This window comes from Pelophylax lessonae (genome assembly GCF_965119305.1).
Source record: "Pelophylax lessonae genome assembly, chromosome: 12".
Lineage (NCBI taxonomy): Eukaryota > Metazoa > Chordata > Amphibia > Anura > Ranidae > Pelophylax > Pelophylax lessonae.
The window spans coordinates 157,103,479-157,122,787 of NC_138779.1; the positions used below are offsets into that span (position 1 = coordinate 157,103,479).

The 19,309-nt window shown below is 40.2% G+C and overlaps 1 protein-coding gene across 1 annotated transcript in view; it reads left to right on the top strand.

The window, feature by feature from the left end:
- The first annotated feature begins 16,837 nt into the window (after nucleotides 1-16,837).
- LOC309568668 (excitatory amino acid transporter 2-like) overlaps nucleotides 16,838-19,309 on the top strand; it is a 292,136-nt gene continuing 289,664 nt past the window's right edge. Inside the window, exon 1 of the mRNA XM_082274406.1 lies at nucleotides 16,838-16,975. Within this exon, the coding sequence (XP_082130532.1) occupies nucleotides 16,846-16,975 (130 nt within the window). The 5' untranslated portion in view covers nucleotides 16,838-16,845. The remainder of the gene's footprint in view (nucleotides 16,976-19,309) is intronic.

The window sequence follows — 19,309 nt, forward strand, 5'->3', positions numbered from 1 at the left end:
GGGAATTAGGCGAATAATTAAATCCTTTTTAGAACAAGGTATATTAAGGCCTGTTGTATCTCCCTACAATACACCAATAAATCCAGTGAAGAAGCCTGATGGCTCTTATAGATTTACTCAAGACCTTAGGACTATTAATAACTTGATAGTCCCAGTTGCACCGATTGTCCCTGATGTACCATCATTCATTACCTCTATTCCCTTTACCACTTAGTATTACATTGTGTTGGACTTGTCAAGCCCTTTTTTTTCCGTCCCAGTGGACGAAGAGACACAACTATTACTGAGTTTTACATTTGGCGGACGCCAGCTTGGCGGAAAATGCCTCAAGGCTACATAGACTCACTTGCGGTGTACTCTATGGACCTTTGTGCATCCTTACAGGGTTGGTCCCTACCCTAGGTTCTGTGTTACTCCAGTATGTGGATGATATTCTTTTGTGCAGGCCAAGCAGTATCTGGGTTTCCTGTTAACAAAAAGCACACACAAAGTTAGTCAGTCTAGAATCCAAGCCATTCTGGGTCTGCCCCACCCAGCTACTAAGAAAGACATGCTGTCCTTTCTTGGTATGATAAACTACTGCAGGCAATGGATACCTAACTGTTCTTACTATGACCACATACTCAGAGCAGCAACTAAGGTCAAGGCACCCGGCCCGAATTGAGTGGACCCAAGAGCTGACAGATACCTTTAAAACCTTGAACTCCTCTTTAGTTTCCTCACCTATGCTGGACTTACCTTGTTATATGTCACCTTTTCATGTGTATGCGCAAGATAAAATTTTGTGCAAAGAAATACACAAAGGTGGGGTTGCCCATTAACCATTGATTCAGACAAAGGTCCTGCATTCACTTCGAAAATTTTGCAAAATGTTGCTAAATTATTGGTGAATAATTTGAAGCTTCATATTCCATACCATCCTCAGAGTTCGGGGGTGGTGGGAAGAATGAACCGTAGACTAAAGAAATGCACTTATGTTAGGTGGGAGGCATATTTGCCAGCAGTACTGGAAGAAATAAGGATGACTCCTAACAAAACTACTAAAATGTCTCCTTTTGAAATTTTGATGGTAAGACCCTTTCCCACACTTTAGACAAGAGGTCCACTGGTATTAATGCCAGGTGATTTGGAGCTGATTCAGGAAGAATATGTTACAAATTTTATGTGGTTTTTGAATGACATCTACGATGATGTGTCTCTTTCTTTTCCTATTACTTCACAGGAACTGATTCATCCGTTTAAACCAGGAGACCGAGTAGTGGTAAAGCACTCTAAAAGCACAAGGATACAGATCCACCGTATGGGGAGCCAAATGTGGTGACTGCTGTAACAAGAACCGCAATTCTAAGGGGCGATTCTCAAGCCTGGATTCATGCTTCAAGGGTGAAAAAGGTTCCAGAGGATCCTAGGATACAAGGCGCAGACAAAGAGGGTGAAGTTGGTGTAGAAATCCCTGAAGTAGACGAACAAGAGAGTGAAGCAGGTGCACAAGTCTCTGAAACAGACGAATCAGAAGACACAGGGCAAGATGTCGATTCTCAGTCCCCAGACATCTTGGAGGTTTTTCCTATTGATAGGCTTTCTCTCCCTGACAGTTTTCTTGCCGGTATGGGTGATTAGTACATGTTACTATCATCCACTGGACTTACGTTTCTGTCCAAGAACTGTGCAACACAACAGGACTCACTATCAACTAGCAAGAGACATCAGTAGATACCACATCTCTTACTGATCTCTTACTGATAAGATGTTGTTGTTACAATTCAAATATAGCTATGCACAAAAGTCAGGGTACGATAAATGTTGGGTTCGCAGTAAATTACACCCAAGTACAATGAGGATTCCTTTACTGGCTGCGCAGGTGAACATCACTTCTCTTCTTTTTTGAATGGCACCCCCACAGTAAATATACAAGACATTTCAGGAGTCCAGGGAAATTAATCAATTTCATTTCCTATAATCACTCAAATGTACCAACCAAGCTGGTGTTTTAGACTAGGAAATGAGTCAAATAGGAGAGAGGAAATGTGTCAGAAGTCACAGTTCAACAAATTTTTAAGTCCGGACCTATCGTCTATTCTTAAGATTTCTAGCACTTAAATGCCACAATTTGGTCCATAATGATTGAAACACACCCACTACTTAATTCAATTTGTAAGGGTTTGACAATACTTTAGCTAGTTATTCTGACCAAGTAAAAAAGGCGCTGGGCTTGCACCTTCTCACATTAGATAATAGTTTGTTTATCTGTTGTGGTAAGGTATGTTACCCATGGATCTCTATACAAGAAAGAGGATGCTGCTATCTGGCCTCTCTGGTTCCAGTTATGGATATAATTGGGAGTGGGGGTCCTCCTCATGTATCACAAGCAAGTAAACATCCAAAATATCCCCTTAAACATGTAAATAGGAGAGAACTCAATAAAAAAGGGGACATGGCATGGGCATGGTTCCCAACATGGACAGGATGGGGAATTGAGTTAATGAAAAGATAAAACAAGTATTCAGTTATAATGGATGAGGTACTAAATAAAACGTCAGATGACATTGCCCTACTCAATCAGGAACAAAGGGCCTTACAGAAACAGTTAATGTTACATGAGCTGGCAACTGAAACTATGGGAGCTGCACTTACTGGTCTCTGTGAAGTAACAGAAGATTATGAGTGTTGTAAATTGATTCATAATACAAGTATGGAAGTGCCTGATTATTATGAAGTAATTGATCAACATCGAAAGGAGGTTGCAGGACTTCAGGCAGAAGCCAGGAAAATTGTTAATGATGGGTAGAATCCTTTTAAGATTGGGAAGGGATTGAGATGTTTTGGAGATTTTTTTTTTAACTGTACTATCATGGTTTCGACAAGTCGGAATGTTAATTTTAATCTGTTTATTGCTTCTTTTCTTTATATATGTGCTTGTGAAGATAGGTAAATGTATTTATAGGAAGGCAACACAAGATGAAGCATATTGGAGACAATATTTATAGTTGTGACTTATGTGACAAAGGGAATGCAGGAATTATGTTTTATTTAATTGCTATATAGTCATGCCTAATTGAATGATTGGAGTAATGATTTCAATTTTTAATTTGACTGAAAATCTCTCTCTTTGTAACGTAGACATTTTTGCTGTTAAGGATGTAAATTTCCTCCCATTGTTGTGAGAATATCTTTTGGTAGTACAGTATTTTTCTATTCTGAGATGTTTCTTTCCTGTTATGTATACATCTGTTTCCTACTGTGTATATGTTATGTCTATTTCGCTTAAATATTATATGTATATTTTTAGTTGGTCTGGGAAAATAATTTCACATCCCCTTTATGAACTGTATATAAGCTGTCCTGACCTGAATCCAGTTGAATAAAGACTGAAAGACCATACCTGTCTTGATATCTTATTTCTGAGTGCTCGTAAAATTATTTACAGGTTGAAGGAAGGCTGGCCAGCAGCAGTATACCTAACAAGGGGTATTACCTTTCCCCCACCGAAATCAAAAGTTAGAAAAAATTAAAAAATGCTTCCACCTCCTAGGAGGCTACCTACCGTATGCCCGCTCTTCAGGCTTTGACAGTTCTTTTATAGGCAAGGAGTGGGGCCACCCAGCTACGTCCCCCGGGGCAACGCCCCTTCTGATGTCACATGATGTCAGAAGATGGCGGTGCCACCAAGTGACGTAACTGGGTGGCCCGCCCCTTGTCTATATAAGAGCGGTCAAAGCCGAAGAGCAGGCATACGGTGGTTAGCCTCTTAGAAGGCAAAGCGTTTTTTGCAAATTTTGGGTCGGTGGGCATCGTGATTGATGATGGATTTATTTTGAGGGACACTATTTTTTTTATTTTTATAAAGGACTTGTCAAAAACTGTTTCCTGTGGTTTTTACTTTTTATACTTTTTTGGTGAATGGGTAGGGGTACGATGTACCCGATACTCATTTACGTAGTGGGAGCCAGGATCTAGGGGCCCCCTTGTTAAAGTTGGCTTCCATATTGCGATAAGCCACCCACCCGCAGACCCCGACAACCACAGCCCAGGGTTGTCAGGAAGAGACCCTTGTCCCCATTAACATGGGGACAAGGTGCTTTGGGGTAGGGGGTGCTCACTCTTCCCCCCTCCTTTCCTGACTTTCCAGGCTCCATGCTCGGATAAGGGTCTAGTATGGCTTTTGGGAGAGACATCACACGTTTTTTTTTTTTTTATTATTATGCCATGGGGTTAGAATGTGTCGGCAGATAAGAACCATTTGGCCCATCTAGTCTGCCCAATATATCTGAATCCTATGAATAGTCCCTGGCCCTATCTTATATGAAGAATAGCCTTATGCCTATCCCATGCATGCTTAAACTCCTTTACTGTATTTGCAGCTACCACTTCTGCAGGAAGGTTATTGCATGCATCCACTACTCTCTCAGTAAAGTAATACTTCCTCATATTACTTTTAAACCTTTGCCCCTCTAATTTAAAACTGTGTCCTCTTGTGGTAGTTTTTCTTCTTTTAAATATGCTCTCCTCCTTTACCGAGTTGATTCCCTTTATGTATTTAAAAGTTTCTATCATATCCCCTCTCTCTCTTCTTTCTTCCAAGCTATACATGTTAAGGTCCTTTAACCTTTCCTGGTAAGTTTTTTCCTGCAATCCATGTACTAGTTTAGTAGCTCTTCTCTGAACTCTCTCTAGAGTATCTATATCCTTCTGGAGATATGGCCTCCAGTACTGCGCACAATACTCCAAGTGAGGTCTCACCAGTGTTCTGTACAGCGGCATAAGCACTTCTCTCTTTCTACTGCTTATACCTCTCCCTATACATCCAAGCATTCTGCTGGCATTTCGTGCTGCTCTATTACATTGTCTTCCCACCTTTAAGTCTTCTGAAATAATTACTCCTAAATCCCTTTCCTCAGATACTGAGGTCAGGACTGTGTCAAATATTCTATATTCTGCCCTTGGGTTTTTACGTCCCAGGTGCATTATCTTGCACTTATCCACATTAAATTTCAGTTGCCAGAGTTCTGACCATTCTTCTAGTTTTCCTAAATCCTTTTCCATTTGGCGTTTCCCTCCAGGAACATCAACCCTGTTACATATCTTTGTGTCATCAGCAAAAAGACAAACCTTACCATCGAGGCCTTTTGCAATATCACTTATGAAGATATTAAACAAAATTGGTCCCAGTACAGATCCCTGAGGTACCCCACTGGTAACATGACCTTGTTCTGAATGTTCTCCATTGACTACAACCCTCTGTTGTCCGTCACTCAGCCACTGCCTAATCCACTCAACAATATGGGAGTCCATGCTCAATGACTGCAGTTTATTGATAAGTCTTCTATGTGGGACAGTGTCAAAAGCCTTACTAAAATCTAGATATGCAATGTCTACTGCACCTCCACCGTCTATTATTTTAGTCACCCAGTCAAAAAAATCTATAAGATTTGTTTGACATGATCTCCCTGAAGTAAACCCATGTTGTTTTTCATCTTGCAATCCATGGGATTTAAGATGTTCCACAATCCTATCCTTTAATAGGGTTTCCATGAATTTGCCTACTATTGATGTCAGACTCACTGGTCTATAGTTGCTCGATTCCTCCCTACTACCTTTCTTGTGAATGGGCACGACATTTGCCAATTTCCAATCTTCCGGGACGACTCCTGTTACTAATGATTGGTTAAATAAATCTGTTAATGGTTTTGCCAGCTCACCACTAAGCTCGTTTAATAATTTTGGGTGTATCTCATCAGGACCCTGTGACTTATTTGTCTTCACTTTAGACAGCAATCTTAGAAAGTCTTCCTCTGTAAAGACACATGCATCAAACGATTCATTAGTCATCCTTTCAAGTGGAGGTCCTTCTCCTTTTTCTTCTGTAAAAACTGAACAGAAGTATTCATTAAGGCAGTCGGCTAGCCTTTTATTCTCTTCTACATACCTTCCGTCCTTTGTTTTTAATTTAGTTATTCCTTGTTTTAATTTCCTTTTTTCATTTATATATCTGAAGAATGTCTTATCCCCCTTTTTCATAGACTGAGCTAGTTTTTCTTCTGCCTGCGCTTTAGAAGTTCTTATAACTTGCTTGGCCTCTTTCTGCCTAATCTTGTAGATTTCCTTATCTTCATTGCTCTGGGTTTTTTTATAATTACAAAATGCTAGCTTTTTATTTTTAATGATTTGGGCCACTTCTGCTGAGTACCACAGTGGTCTCTTCCTTTTTTTGCTTTTACTAACAAGTCTAATGCAATTTTCTGTTGCCTTCAATAATGCACCTTTTAAGTAGGGTTACCTTTAAAATCCATACCAGACTCGAAGGGCCTGATATGGATTTTTTTTATCTGTATTGCCAGGAGCTTGCAATACATTACAGCTCGAGCAAGTTTAAATGACATTTTTTGATTTAGAAATGTCAGTATTGCTGCAGCAGGCTCCATACATCATACAGACCTGCGTCTTTACAGGCACATGAAGGGGACCCACCAGGCACAATATTTAAAGACATTTTTCATTTTTATTGTTTCACTTTAAGCATCATTAAAATCACTACTCCTTTAAAAATCATTTTTTTTAAAAAATATTTTTGCATTGATACATGTCCCCCAGGACAGTACCCAGGTGCCCATACATTTTTATGGCAATAACTGGCATATAATCCTTTAAAATGAGGACTTTTGATTTTTCATGTTCGTGCCCCATAGACTTTAATAGAGTTCACATGTTCGCTAGAACTTTTTCCCTGTTCGAGATGTTCTGGTGCGAACCGAACGGGGGGTGTTCGGCCAATCCCTACTTACAACCAAGGTACTGTTGCCTTTCTATCATCTTGAGCACCCATGTGGGACCAGACAGTGCATGCCGCCTTCCAAGAGCTTCAAGAGGAAGCCCGTTCAGCGGTCCTTAACAAATTACCTCCTCCATGTATGGGAAAAGACAATGATGTAACAAGATGGCTCCCAACCCTTGCAGGCCTCAGCATGCTCCCCGGACACAACAGCCTCACCATCGGCCTCATCAGAACTGAGTGAGTACTCTCCCCATCTCACTAAGGCTGACCTGGAGGATATATATAATAAAATTCATCCAAAAGAACTAGCTCTTTCACTGAAATTTCAGTAGCGCAGGGATGATGATAACCTCTTACCATATATATAAGATGATGCAGATAAAATGTGAATATACCAAATGTATAAATCAGATAAAGTGCATAAATTGCATGGAGCAAAATAAAGTGCATTCATGAAGGATCACTGGTGCAAATTATAGGAACCACCCTTGCTTGCCACCACCGCAAGTGTCGGGAGAAATAGCTGAAATTCAGACTCACCAGAAGCCCATGCCTATCCACTCTCATGGAGATGCAAGCAAAAACTAAGGGAGAAGCCGCTCAGGTGCAAGTTCAGCACTCGGTGCAGGTCAGATCCGCCATCCAAGCATGTAGAAATCCAAAAAGAGAGAGACCGCACTCAGAGATGTAAAATGAAAATCAATCGAACTCCTTTATTCTCCATAAATACAGCAGACAGACAGTGCAATACACGAACAGACGTGTCGGGTTGACGCGTTTCACGATAAAAATCGCTTAATCATGTGGTTATGATTAAGCGATTTTTATCGTGAAACGCGTCAACCCGACACGTCTGTTCGTGTATTGCACTGTCTGTCTGCTGTATTTATGGAGAATAAAGGAGTTCGATTGATTTTCATTTTACATCTCTGAGTGCGGTCTCTCTCTTTTTGGATTTCTATCCACTCTCATGGACTAGACAACCACAGCATATAGCAAAAATCAAGCTTCCTCCAGATCTCTGATTTGTGCTGCAAACAGCTCCTCTCAGATAATGTGTGTGGAAGACAAAAGCAGAGAAACATCCATAGATAGGATAGCCTCTCCACAATGTATGATAAACTAGCTCATAAGTTCCAAGCAGAGCTACACAAATCTACAAGAACTCTGGCTCAGGAGATAGCAGTGCTTGGTGGTTGAAATGGCATGCTGAAAACTAAGCATGATGAGCTCCATTTAGCCTATGTGGATCTTTGCAAAGACCATGAAGCTCTTACTGATACTGTCTTCCAACTGCAAGCCCACCTAGAAGATTGGGGAAACAACATCAGAGTGAGCAGGGTGCCTGAAACGATCTCAGATTTACTAACGGCAATTAAGAAATTGTTTCACTCCCTGCTCCCAGATCACAATGATACCTCCTTTGCTTGTGATAGGATCCATAGGACTTTAAGACCTAAACCGCCACTTGAAAAACCCTGAGGACATTGTGATGTGTCTGAAGGACTATGTTGTGAAGGGAGATATCCTGCGGGTATCCCGTAATATCCGCCATATCCAGCTAGACAGGGTTACTGTCCAAATCTATCCGGATATATCCCTTGCGACCCTCGATGAGAGGAGAAAGATGAAGGAGGCCACAACAGTCTTACAATCAGCTGAATCCCCAATAGATGGGGTTTTCCTTTTAAGCTATCAGTTCCCCACAACAGCACCACCTACACGGTAAGCACTGTAACTGAAAAAAGGGATTGCTGGTTAAGCTGAGTCTTCTGGATCCTCAAAACAAATAGAGGCTCCCATCCACCTCTCGCCCAGCTGCAGTTTGGGCAACTCCATCGCCCCAACGGGACTGGAGAAACCGACAATGCTCCAGAGACCAAATGACCTAACCCCCTAATGGCTCAAAGCCTTCCTTACCTACCTGATTATGCCTATGGAAGTTGGGGGGAAATTTTTTTCTTTCCAAGCACCTAGTTCATCTTTGCAGATTTGTGCTCACTGGCCAAAGTCTCATTTGAATTGCCCCTACTCACAGTCGCTCTTTTTTAGTAGTACCCTCCCCCGTTCTCTAAAGGGGGGTTGCTCATTGAACCTGCTCCCTGATTCACTCCCTGGCTGAATCAGTGAGTGGGATATGGAGCGTGTGTTGAGTATTGGATTGGATAGTTCACAGAACTATGTTACACAGGCCTGGTGGGTCTCTTCCCTCAGGCCCCTCTGAGTTTTGTTTTATACAGTTCTTGTCACGATCTTGTCACCATGATCACCAAGGTATTCTCCCTGATGTATTTTAGTTCACATTTCTCTTATCATGAAGCCAGGTTAAGTTCTCATGTGATTGTCACAGCTCCCACAGGATTAGACTCCTATGTGCTGAAGTCAGTTATCTTGCCAAATGATCTTGCTAATTTAACTAAATATAGCCTTGCAATTACCCAAGTACTTTGCCCACACAATGGTATCTCTTTGCTTTTTGACTTTATTTATTCAATATGGGGATCCATATAATATATCATAATGTGAGGGGCTTCAAATCCCCTCAGAAATGGAAAAAGGCCTTTAAGGCTTTGTTTCCACTAGTGCGACTTGTCGTGCGACTTTGGACACATATAGTCGCATGACAAGTCACAGCCCATTGATTTTAATGGCACCCATTCCCATCTAGGCGACTTAAAGTTGCAGCGACTTTGAAAAGGTGCCTGCACTATTTTGATGCGACTTTGAGTCAGAGTTTGTCAAGTCAGATCAAGAAAGTTGCATCAAAGTCGCACTGCAAAGTTGCACTATAAATCGCACGACTTTGGCATCGCACTAGTGGAAACATAGCCTAAATGTTATAAAGGTTTGGGTGCAGATATTATCTGATGCAAGAGACACACTTCTCTTCTACTTAGCCACCCGAAATATTTTGACAAATCCTATAAACAGCATTATTTTACTACTTTCAAGTCCAAGACTAGGGGAGTAGTGATATTCATAAAATATTATTTGAAATTCACCATACGTATAAAGACCCTGCTAGCAGATTTCTGATTCTGCAGGGCTCCCTACAACGGGGGTAGCAATAGCCATAGCAAATGTGTTTGCACCTAACGACTCTCTAAGCATTTTTTTTCTAGGTCTTTTTCCAGGTTCTTGACAAATATAACTTGACCCACGTGCTGGTTGGAGGGGACTTCAACTTAGTGGCGCATTCCAGAGTGGATAGAAGCAGAGTGGCTAACGCATTTCCCAAATCATTACTGAGATCTTTAGGGACATACAGTGCCTTGCGAAAGTATTCGGCCCCCTTGAACTTTGCGACCTTTTGCCACATTTCAGGCTTCAAACATAAAGATATAAAACTGTAATTTTTTGCGAAGAATCAACAAGTGGGACACAATCATGAAGTGGAACTAAATTTATTGGATATTTCAAACTTTGTTAACAAATAAAAAACTGAAAAATTGGGCGTGCAAAATTATTCAGCCCCTTTACTTTCAGTGCAGCAAACTCTCTCCAGAAGTTCAGTGAGGATCTCTGAATGATCCAATGTTGACCTAAATGACTAATGATGATAAACAGAATCCACCTGTGTGTAATCAAGTCTCCGTATAAATGCACCTGCACTTTGATAGTCTCAGAGGTCCATTTAAAGCGCAGAGAGCATCATGAAGCACAAGGAACACACCAGGCAGGTCCAAGATACTGTTGTGGAGAAGTTTAAAGCTGGATTTGGATACAAAAAGATTTCCTAAGCTTTAAACATCCCAAGGAGCACTGTGCAAGCGATAATATTGAAATGGAAGGAGTATCAGACCACTGCAAATCTACGAAGACCTGGCCGTCCCTCTAAACTTTCAGCTCATACAAGGAGAAGACTGATCAGAGATGCAGCCAAGAAGCCCATGATCACTCTGGATGAACTGCAGAGATCTACAGCTGAGGTGGGAGACTCTGTCCATAGGACAACAATCAGTCGTATACTGCACAAATCTGGCCTTTATGGAAGAGTGGCAAGAAGAAAGCCATTTCTTAAAGATATCCATAAAAAGTGTCGTTTAAAGTTTGCCACAAGCCACCTGGGAGACACACCAAACATATGGAAGAAGGTGCTATGGTCAGATGAAACCAAAATCAAACTTTTTGGCAACAATGCAAAATGTTATGTTTGGCGTAAAAGCAACACAGCTCATCACCCTGAACACACCATCCCCACTGTCAAACATGGTGGTGGCAGCATCATGGTTTGGGCCTGCTTTTCTTCAGCAGGGACAGGGAAGATGGTTAAAATTGATGGGAATATGGATGGAGCCAAATATAGGACCATTCTGGAAGAAAACCTGATGGAGTCTGCAAAAGACCTTAACCTGGGATGGAGATTTGTCTTCCAACAAGACAATGATCCAAAACATAAAGCAAAATCTACAATGGAATGATTCACAAATAAACATATCCAGGTGTTAGAATGGCCAAGTCAAAGTCTAGACCTGAATCCAATCGAGAATCTGTGGAAAGAACTGAAAACTGCTGTTCACAAACGCTCTCCATCCAACCTCACTGAGCTCGAGCTGTTTTGCAAGGAGGAATGGGCAAACATTTCAGTCTCTCAATGTGCAAAACTGATAGAGACATACCCCAAGCAACTTACAGCTGTAATCGCAGCAAAAGGTGGCGCTACAAAGTATTAACTTAAGGGGGCTGAATAATTTTGCACGCCCGATTTTTCAGTTTTTTATTTGTTAAAAAAGTTTGAAATATCCAATAAATTTCGTTCCACTTCATGATTGTGTCCCACTTGTTGTTGATTCTTCACAAAAAATTACAGTTTTATATCTTTATGTTTGAAGCCTGAAATGTCGCAAGGCACTGTTTTAGCTATTAGACACATGGAGAGCCTTAAATGTGGGAGCGAGAGAGTATGATCACTATTCACACCCCCATGATAGCTACTCTAGACTAGACTACATTTTCAGTTATCCAATCCTGCTAGCTAACTCATCCCCACTTATTATCCATACCTGCCCTTGGTCTGATCATCACAAACATTAAAGGCTACCAGAAGGGAGAGGAGGAATTTAAATTTAGCATGTATGCAGATGATGTGCTTATGTTCCTATCAGATCCAGTGGTGTCTCATCCCAAACCTGGTATCTACTTTATAGGGGTTCCATGACCTCTCTGGTTTAAGGGTTAACTTATCAAAGTGTTCTGCTTTACCAATTGACTTCCCCCATGCTACAATGGCTACCATTAAAGAATCATTTGGCTTCTCCTTAACAGATGGCACCCTTCTTCAGTATTTGGGCATACGCCTGGCTACCTCCTTACAAGCTATGTATAATGCAAATTACCCACAGGCCTTTTGGCGAGTTAAACAATGGCTACAATTATGGTCTACCTTCCCTATCTCTCTCTTGGTTTGAATTACAGCCATTAAAATGTCCATCTTGCCGAAGCTACTGTATTTCTTTGGGGCATTGCCCATGTATGTCTCACATCAGACTACTGAATTAATCCAATGAGCCATAAACAAATTTATATGGAGAGGAAAGAAACCTAGATACAGTAAACTACTGACCCACAGGCCATTATCTCAGGGTGGCCTGGGGGTGCCCAATATATGGCTTTATTATCTAGCTGCTAGAGTAGCTCAAACGGCCCAATGGCATGCCCCCCCCATCACAGATTTCTTGGCTTCAATTTGACTATATTTCAATCTGCCCATTTTACCTCCCAGGCCTATTATGGTCACCCCTGATACGGCCCAGAGAGGTTGGATATTTGAACAGTATAGTTTGCCAAACTCTACATTTATAGGTATTGTACCACCATAAATATAACCTGAGATCCCTTAGACTCCCCTTATCTTCATTCATAGGAGATACAAGATTTCCCCCAGCCTTTATTTCCCCCAACCTTTATTTCCCCCAATAACTTTCATTGGTGGGAGTTGAATTCCCTAACTACACTTAACGCTCTAACCCAAGGAGCACAGTATTGCTCATTTTTAAACCTCCACAATCAATATGATATACCAAGATCTGAAGTCTACAAATATCTTCAGATCAGGCATTGCTTCAAATCTTCATTCTCCCTTAATGCTAGGCCCAGATTCTCTACCTTTGTGTCAATTTTTCATAATTCCTCAAAAGATAAAGGGGTAATTTCAAGAGTTTATGATTATCTGAATGGGTTACACCTACCAGAGAAATCCTCAGCTATGGTCCGATGGGAAGCAGACATTGAACAAGAGTTCTCCACGGAGGAATGGTCATATATGCTCTTGAATATGCATAAATGTAAAGGTTCTATTGCTTTTAGGGAAACAGTAGTTAAACTTCACACAAGATGGTATCTCACTCCTAATAAAGTACATAAGTTCTATCTAAATGTCCCAGAGGCGTGCTTTAGGGGCTGTGCTGCCACAGGTACGTTCCTGCATATATTCTGGAGCTGGCCAAGACTTAAACTGGTCTGGAGGCAGGCAGATTCTAAGGTTTCTCAAATGACTGGGTCTCCTATTACCCTGACCCTACCAATGTGCCTACTTTTTGCACCATTACATGATGTTCCAGCCCGATCCAAAAATTAGCCCATACACATTTTGGTACTATCTTATGGGCCATCGTCCTAAGCTGGCGCTCATCTACAGTGCCCTGGGACCAGGTGCAATGGAGCAGCACAAAAGAGATAACACTGCTCCAGGTGATAAGTGAAAGCTCATAGACAAAGGTATGAAGGTCCAGGTGAATGCATCTAATGAAAAAATAAATGACTGCACTCCCAAATGCTATGAGATCTTTAATGCAATAAAATCATCTAACAGAATCAAGGAAAGTTCATGACACCTGTCGGAAGAGCATGGTTGACATGTTTCGCAAATTGAATCGAATCAAATCCAATCTAATCTAATCCAATCTAATCTAATCCAATCTAATCTGATCTAATCTAAAGGTTCTGATTAAGCAATTAGATTTGCTAAACATGTCAACCACGCTCTTCCGACAAGTGTCATGAACTTTTCTTAATTCTGTTTAATGATTTTATTGCATTAAAGATCTCGTAGCATTTGGGAGTGCGGTAATTCATTTTTTCATTGGATCCAGGTGCAATGGAGGCAACAAAACTGAGGGAGCGAATCCACCATACCATCTTTGACACCTTACATATCTTTGACTGCAAGTGGGCGAATTGGACATCTCATGGTAGCTGCCGAGAAACAGATAACGACCTCGTAATATTACACTTGTTGACTTATGATACATTTTCAAACTGCTAAATACTTTTTTAAGGTTGTTATTCTTAGTTGGTTTCTATTTTATCAAACCCTCTTGTTTGATTTGGGTTTTTCTTTACTTTTTTTTGTTTTGTTTTTATTTTCTCTTTTCGGTCACCTTTTTGTAAAAAATATTCCTAAGTTTGGTATAGATACTCTCTATGTATTCAGGAGCCGACTGATTAAAACTACAGACTTGCTACATAATATCCCTTGATAGTCCAAGGCTGAATTTATGCCTATTATATAGATTCTAAACTGTATTACGTACCATGGATTTTATGCCAAACGTCTGTACCACATATGTTGTTATTTCTATCATTATTATCATTGTTATATGTTGTTATTGCTTTCATGTTTTTTCATTTCTCAATAAAAGCGTTTGTATGAAAAAAAAAAAAAAATTGTTTTTGGATGGACTGACCATTTAAAGTGTAATTCCACTTTAGTGGGGGAAAAAATAGCAAATACAGAAAAAACAATATAGCGCATACAATTGCGACACAAATCATATTGTGATTGAATGTTATTAAAAATGACCTTTCCTTTTCAATCTGCAGCTGTTGTAATTTTCTGAAAATACAATGCAATATGGCTACCTGGAGGTGTTCTGTACACAGAATGTATACTGACCACACCCTAGAAACATAATTTCCTGCTTGTGTGATTGGCTCACCAATTTTCCCAGAAGTCTGCACTAAGATACACGTCAGATTTCTGGCATCCCCTGCAACATAAATGCCATTTTTGGTGAGATACTCCCAATAAAAACATGTCTAAAGGCCCAGCAGCTTTCCACATTAGAGCCCTGCAGCTGCCACAGCTGATAGATAATTATGAAACCACTCCCATTAGACCCAATCAGCACAGAGGCACAGAGAAACAAACAGGGATTTCTTCAGAATAAACAAAAGGTAGGAATCTGCAACAAAGTGTGTTAAAATCCTTGTGATGTACATAGATAACCTAGTGGGGAATGTTTTTTTCCCAACAAAAGTGGAGTTACGCTTTAAAGAAACTCCATGTCCCTGTCATTGACAAAAACCCACAAAATCAAGTATTTTGAACCCATACTATCAATGTTTTATATATATTTATATATATATATATATACACTATATTACCAAAAGCATTGGGACACCTGCCTTTACACGCACATGAACGTTAATGGCCCAGTCTTAGTCTGTAGGATTCAATATTGAGTGGGCCCACCCTTTGCAGCTATAACAGCTTCAACTCCTCTGGGAAGGCTGTCCACAAGGTTTAGGAGTTTGTCTATAGGAATGTTTGACCATTCTTCCAGAAATGCATTTGTGAGGTCAGGCACTGCTGTGAATGAGAAGGCCTGGCTCGCTGTCTCTTCTCTAATTCATCCCAAAAGTGTTCCATCAGATTGAGGTTAGGACTCAAACTCCCTCATCCATGTCTTTATAGACCTTGCTTTGTGCACTGGTGCGCGGTCATGTTGGAACAGGAAAGGGCCATCCCTAATTTTATGCTCATAAAGTTGGGAGCATAAAATTGCCCAAAATGTCTTAGTATGCTGACGTCTTAAGAGTTCCCTTCACTGGAACTAAGGGGCCAGGCTCAACTCCTGAAAACCAACCCCACACCATAATCCCCCCTCCACCATATGATTTGGATCAGTGCACAAAGCAAGGTCCATAGAGACATGGATGAGTGAGTTTGGGGTGGAGAAAGTCCTACATGGCACCTGCAATCTGCTTATCACAGGTGCAATGCTTTCCAGGCTCCTTCTCCAAAAAAATAGTTAATTCCCCTTTTTTTTACCTGCAAAAAATGTGCATTTATTATTTTCTTTAAGTAAACTCATCCTTAATTTTTTCATTTACCTATTTTCTAGCACCAACAAATAGAATCCCCCTGCTTTCAGCAAAACATAAAAATAAATCCAGGTGGCAAACTTTTAATTGCAGGTGGAATGTACAGCTGGCCATGGAAGGTATTGGCTGGCTAAAGCCATCTTTGAGTATGCACCAATACTGTCATGCGTCGGTGTAAAAATGAGCACAAATTATGAATTTCCCCAAATGTAGGATTTCTGCAATTTTACACTGCAGCAAATTTAAGCCTCTGACTGTCAATCTGCATGAGGGCTAACAAACAAATGTTTTTCTCATATACACTGCACAATTGTTCACAAGAGATTGCTCTGAGTATAGATGCAGCAGAAAAATAAGAAATGCCAGCAAGAGATTTAGAAAGTGGCAGGGTAAATTTAGATCAGTTTGTGTTTCCAGCTGTTTATTTATTATTACAAGATTTACTTTATGTGTATTTGTGCTTCTTCAGGAATTTCTATAGATATTTCAAAATTGAATTGGGGCAAATTTTGATTATGTGCAAGTCCAGTGGTACCGATTATTTACTTTGTGTGCTCATAATTTATATTAGCAATTGTACACATTTTGTAAATGATGTTCCTATGTTTATTAACGCCCATTTTTATGTGTATTGTATTAAGGCGGGCCATTATAATGAAGGAACTGCTAATAAGCCAAAATGTCTCTAACATTGAACATGCACCATTTTTTGTAGGAAGCATACATAAAATAAACTAATAATGAAAATAATGCATGTAATGTGCACTGAAGTATGTTGCTGTAAAGTGCACGTTACCTCAATGCAACAGTGTGAATAGACCCACAATCAGGGCTGATGGGCATACTCTAAAAATAATATACTTTCATTTATTTTAATTTAACACTAATTTTACACTAAATTAAAATAGCTGTCTTTCTTTTTCAGGTTGTACCCTAACTTTGGCTGTTGACTGGCCAACATATATAGGATGACTAATCACATTGAAGTTCCTGTTTCTGATGGACATCATATGAGCATAGAAGAATTTCCCAAACCATGTTGGACAAAGTACTGCAGCTGGTTTAGAAGAAATCTCCTCTTGATCCTAACTATAGGAGGTACATGACAACTGCATTTTTTTTTTGTTGTTTTATAGTAGATGTTCATACTTTCAATAGTTTACATAGAGCAATGATAACAGTATTTCATGAGATTTTTTTTCTTGCATGATTCACTTCTCTGCAGTGGTCTGTGCATCACTCTAGCATCTGCCCTCCTAGTCCTGATGAAGAAGCTTTTCTCCAACTGGTCACCACACCACATAATAGTGAAAAGAGATGGGCCGAACACCCCCCTGTTCGGTTTGCAGCAGAACTTCTGAACAGGGAAAAAGTTCTGCCCCAAACAGCAAACTCCATTGAAGTCTGTTGGAGCCAAACATGAGAAATCAAAAGTGCCAATTTTGAAGGCTTATATGCAAGTAATAATAAATTGGTATGGGGGTCTGGGTACTGCTCTGGGGGACATGTATCAATGCAAACTTTTTTTTTTTTTTAAAGCTATCATTTTCTTCAGAAGCAGTGATTTTTCTGATGCTTAAAGTGCAAAAAAAAATCTCTTTAAATATAGTGCCTGGTGGGTTCCCTTAGTCTGCCTGTCAAGTGGCACATCTGTAGCATATATAGAACATCCTGCAGGAAAAAATTATATTTCTAAAGAAAAAAAAAATCAAGTCAAATCACACTTAAATTGACTCACGGTTGCAATTGCCGCCACCCAGCTATTTAAAAAAAAGAAAGAAAGAAAAAAATGGCGTGGGGTCCCCCCAAAATCTATACCAGACCCCCATACAAGGGGGCACCCAGATCCTGCCCCCCATGTGAATGGGTGTGAGGTATGTCGTACCCCTACCCATTCACCAAAAAGGTGTCAAAAAGTAAAAAAAAGCACTGAGACAGTTTTTGACAATTTCTTTATTAAAAAAACTAAAAATAGTGTCCTCAATGTAAATCCATCGTAAATCACACCGCCCACAAAAAAAAACAAAAAAGGAAAAGAAAAGAAAATGCTCCCCCTTTATTAACCGCCTCTATTGACCACCTAATGCGTCCTCCTCCTCCAATGCAAGCTGGGTCAGTGACGTCACTAGGGGGCAGTGCCACTAGGTGATGTCACCAGGTGGCCCCGCCCTAACCGATATAAGAACTGTCAATTGGTGGAAGAGACATTCGGCAGTCAGTCATCAATGAGGGCAGAACTTTTTTTTTTCTTTTTCGAGTTTCGGTGGGGGTGTGATTGACGATGGATTTACATCAGGGGACACTGTTTTTTATTCTTTATTTTTAATAAAGAAATTGTCAAAAATTTTCTGTGTGTTTTTATTACTTTTTGATACTTTTTTGGTGAATGGGTAGGGGTACTATGTATCCCATACTCATTTACATGGGGGAGCAATATCTGGGGGACCTTTCTTATAGGGGGCTTCCAGATTCTGATAAGCTCCCTGACCTCAGACCCCCACAACCAAAGTCCATAAATATGTAGAATACAGTATGTCAGTGGACAGGATCATATTGGCAAATCCAAAGCACAACAATTAACAATATAATACAATTGTAAGATATAAAAACAGATATCATAATGAACAGCACATCACACTTTTATTCCATGGGAAAAAACAGCACATTACCATGGAGAGAACCTCTCTTATCCTAGTTAACTGACAAAAGGGTTCCTATTAAACTATTTAAATCAGCACTAGGCTTTTTATGACAGGGGAAATGTCATATATTTCTAGGAGTTTAACCATTAGTTGATGGCCCCATGTATATATACTGTGGTGGGGCGGGCTACTCTGCGCCATATTACATACATGTACGTAATCCAGCAATTTGGGGTGGGGGACACATCTGAGCTGTGAATTGGTACTGCACAAGTAAGTCATCAGGTCCCAGACAATGATTTATGGCCAGGTCTGATTGGCTTAGCTAATCACAGTACAGAACCCTGTGTTTACTAACAACACAGGGTTCTGTTAAGAGAGCAGCGATGTGGCTGTTTTTTTCTCTCTTCAAAGCACAGAGAAAATTTAGCCACATCTATTAGCAAATGCAGCACACATTGCACACATTGTTATTGTAAGTCAGTTCCCTCCCAGTGTCTGTTAGTGTCAGATTTCCCGCAGCACTATCACAGTCCAACTATAAGTCGCTGATCCCCACCATTACTAGTAAAAAAAAAGTTGTAAATTTCATACCATAGTTTGTAGACGCTATAACTTTCACACAAACCAATCATAATACACACATTGGGATTTTTTTTTTTACCGAAGTGATGGTGATCAAATACCACCTAAAGAAAGCTCTATTTGTGCAAAAAAAAGATAATCATTATGTTTGGGTACAGCATTGCATGACCGCACAGTTATCAGTTAAAGTAGCACAATGCTAAAT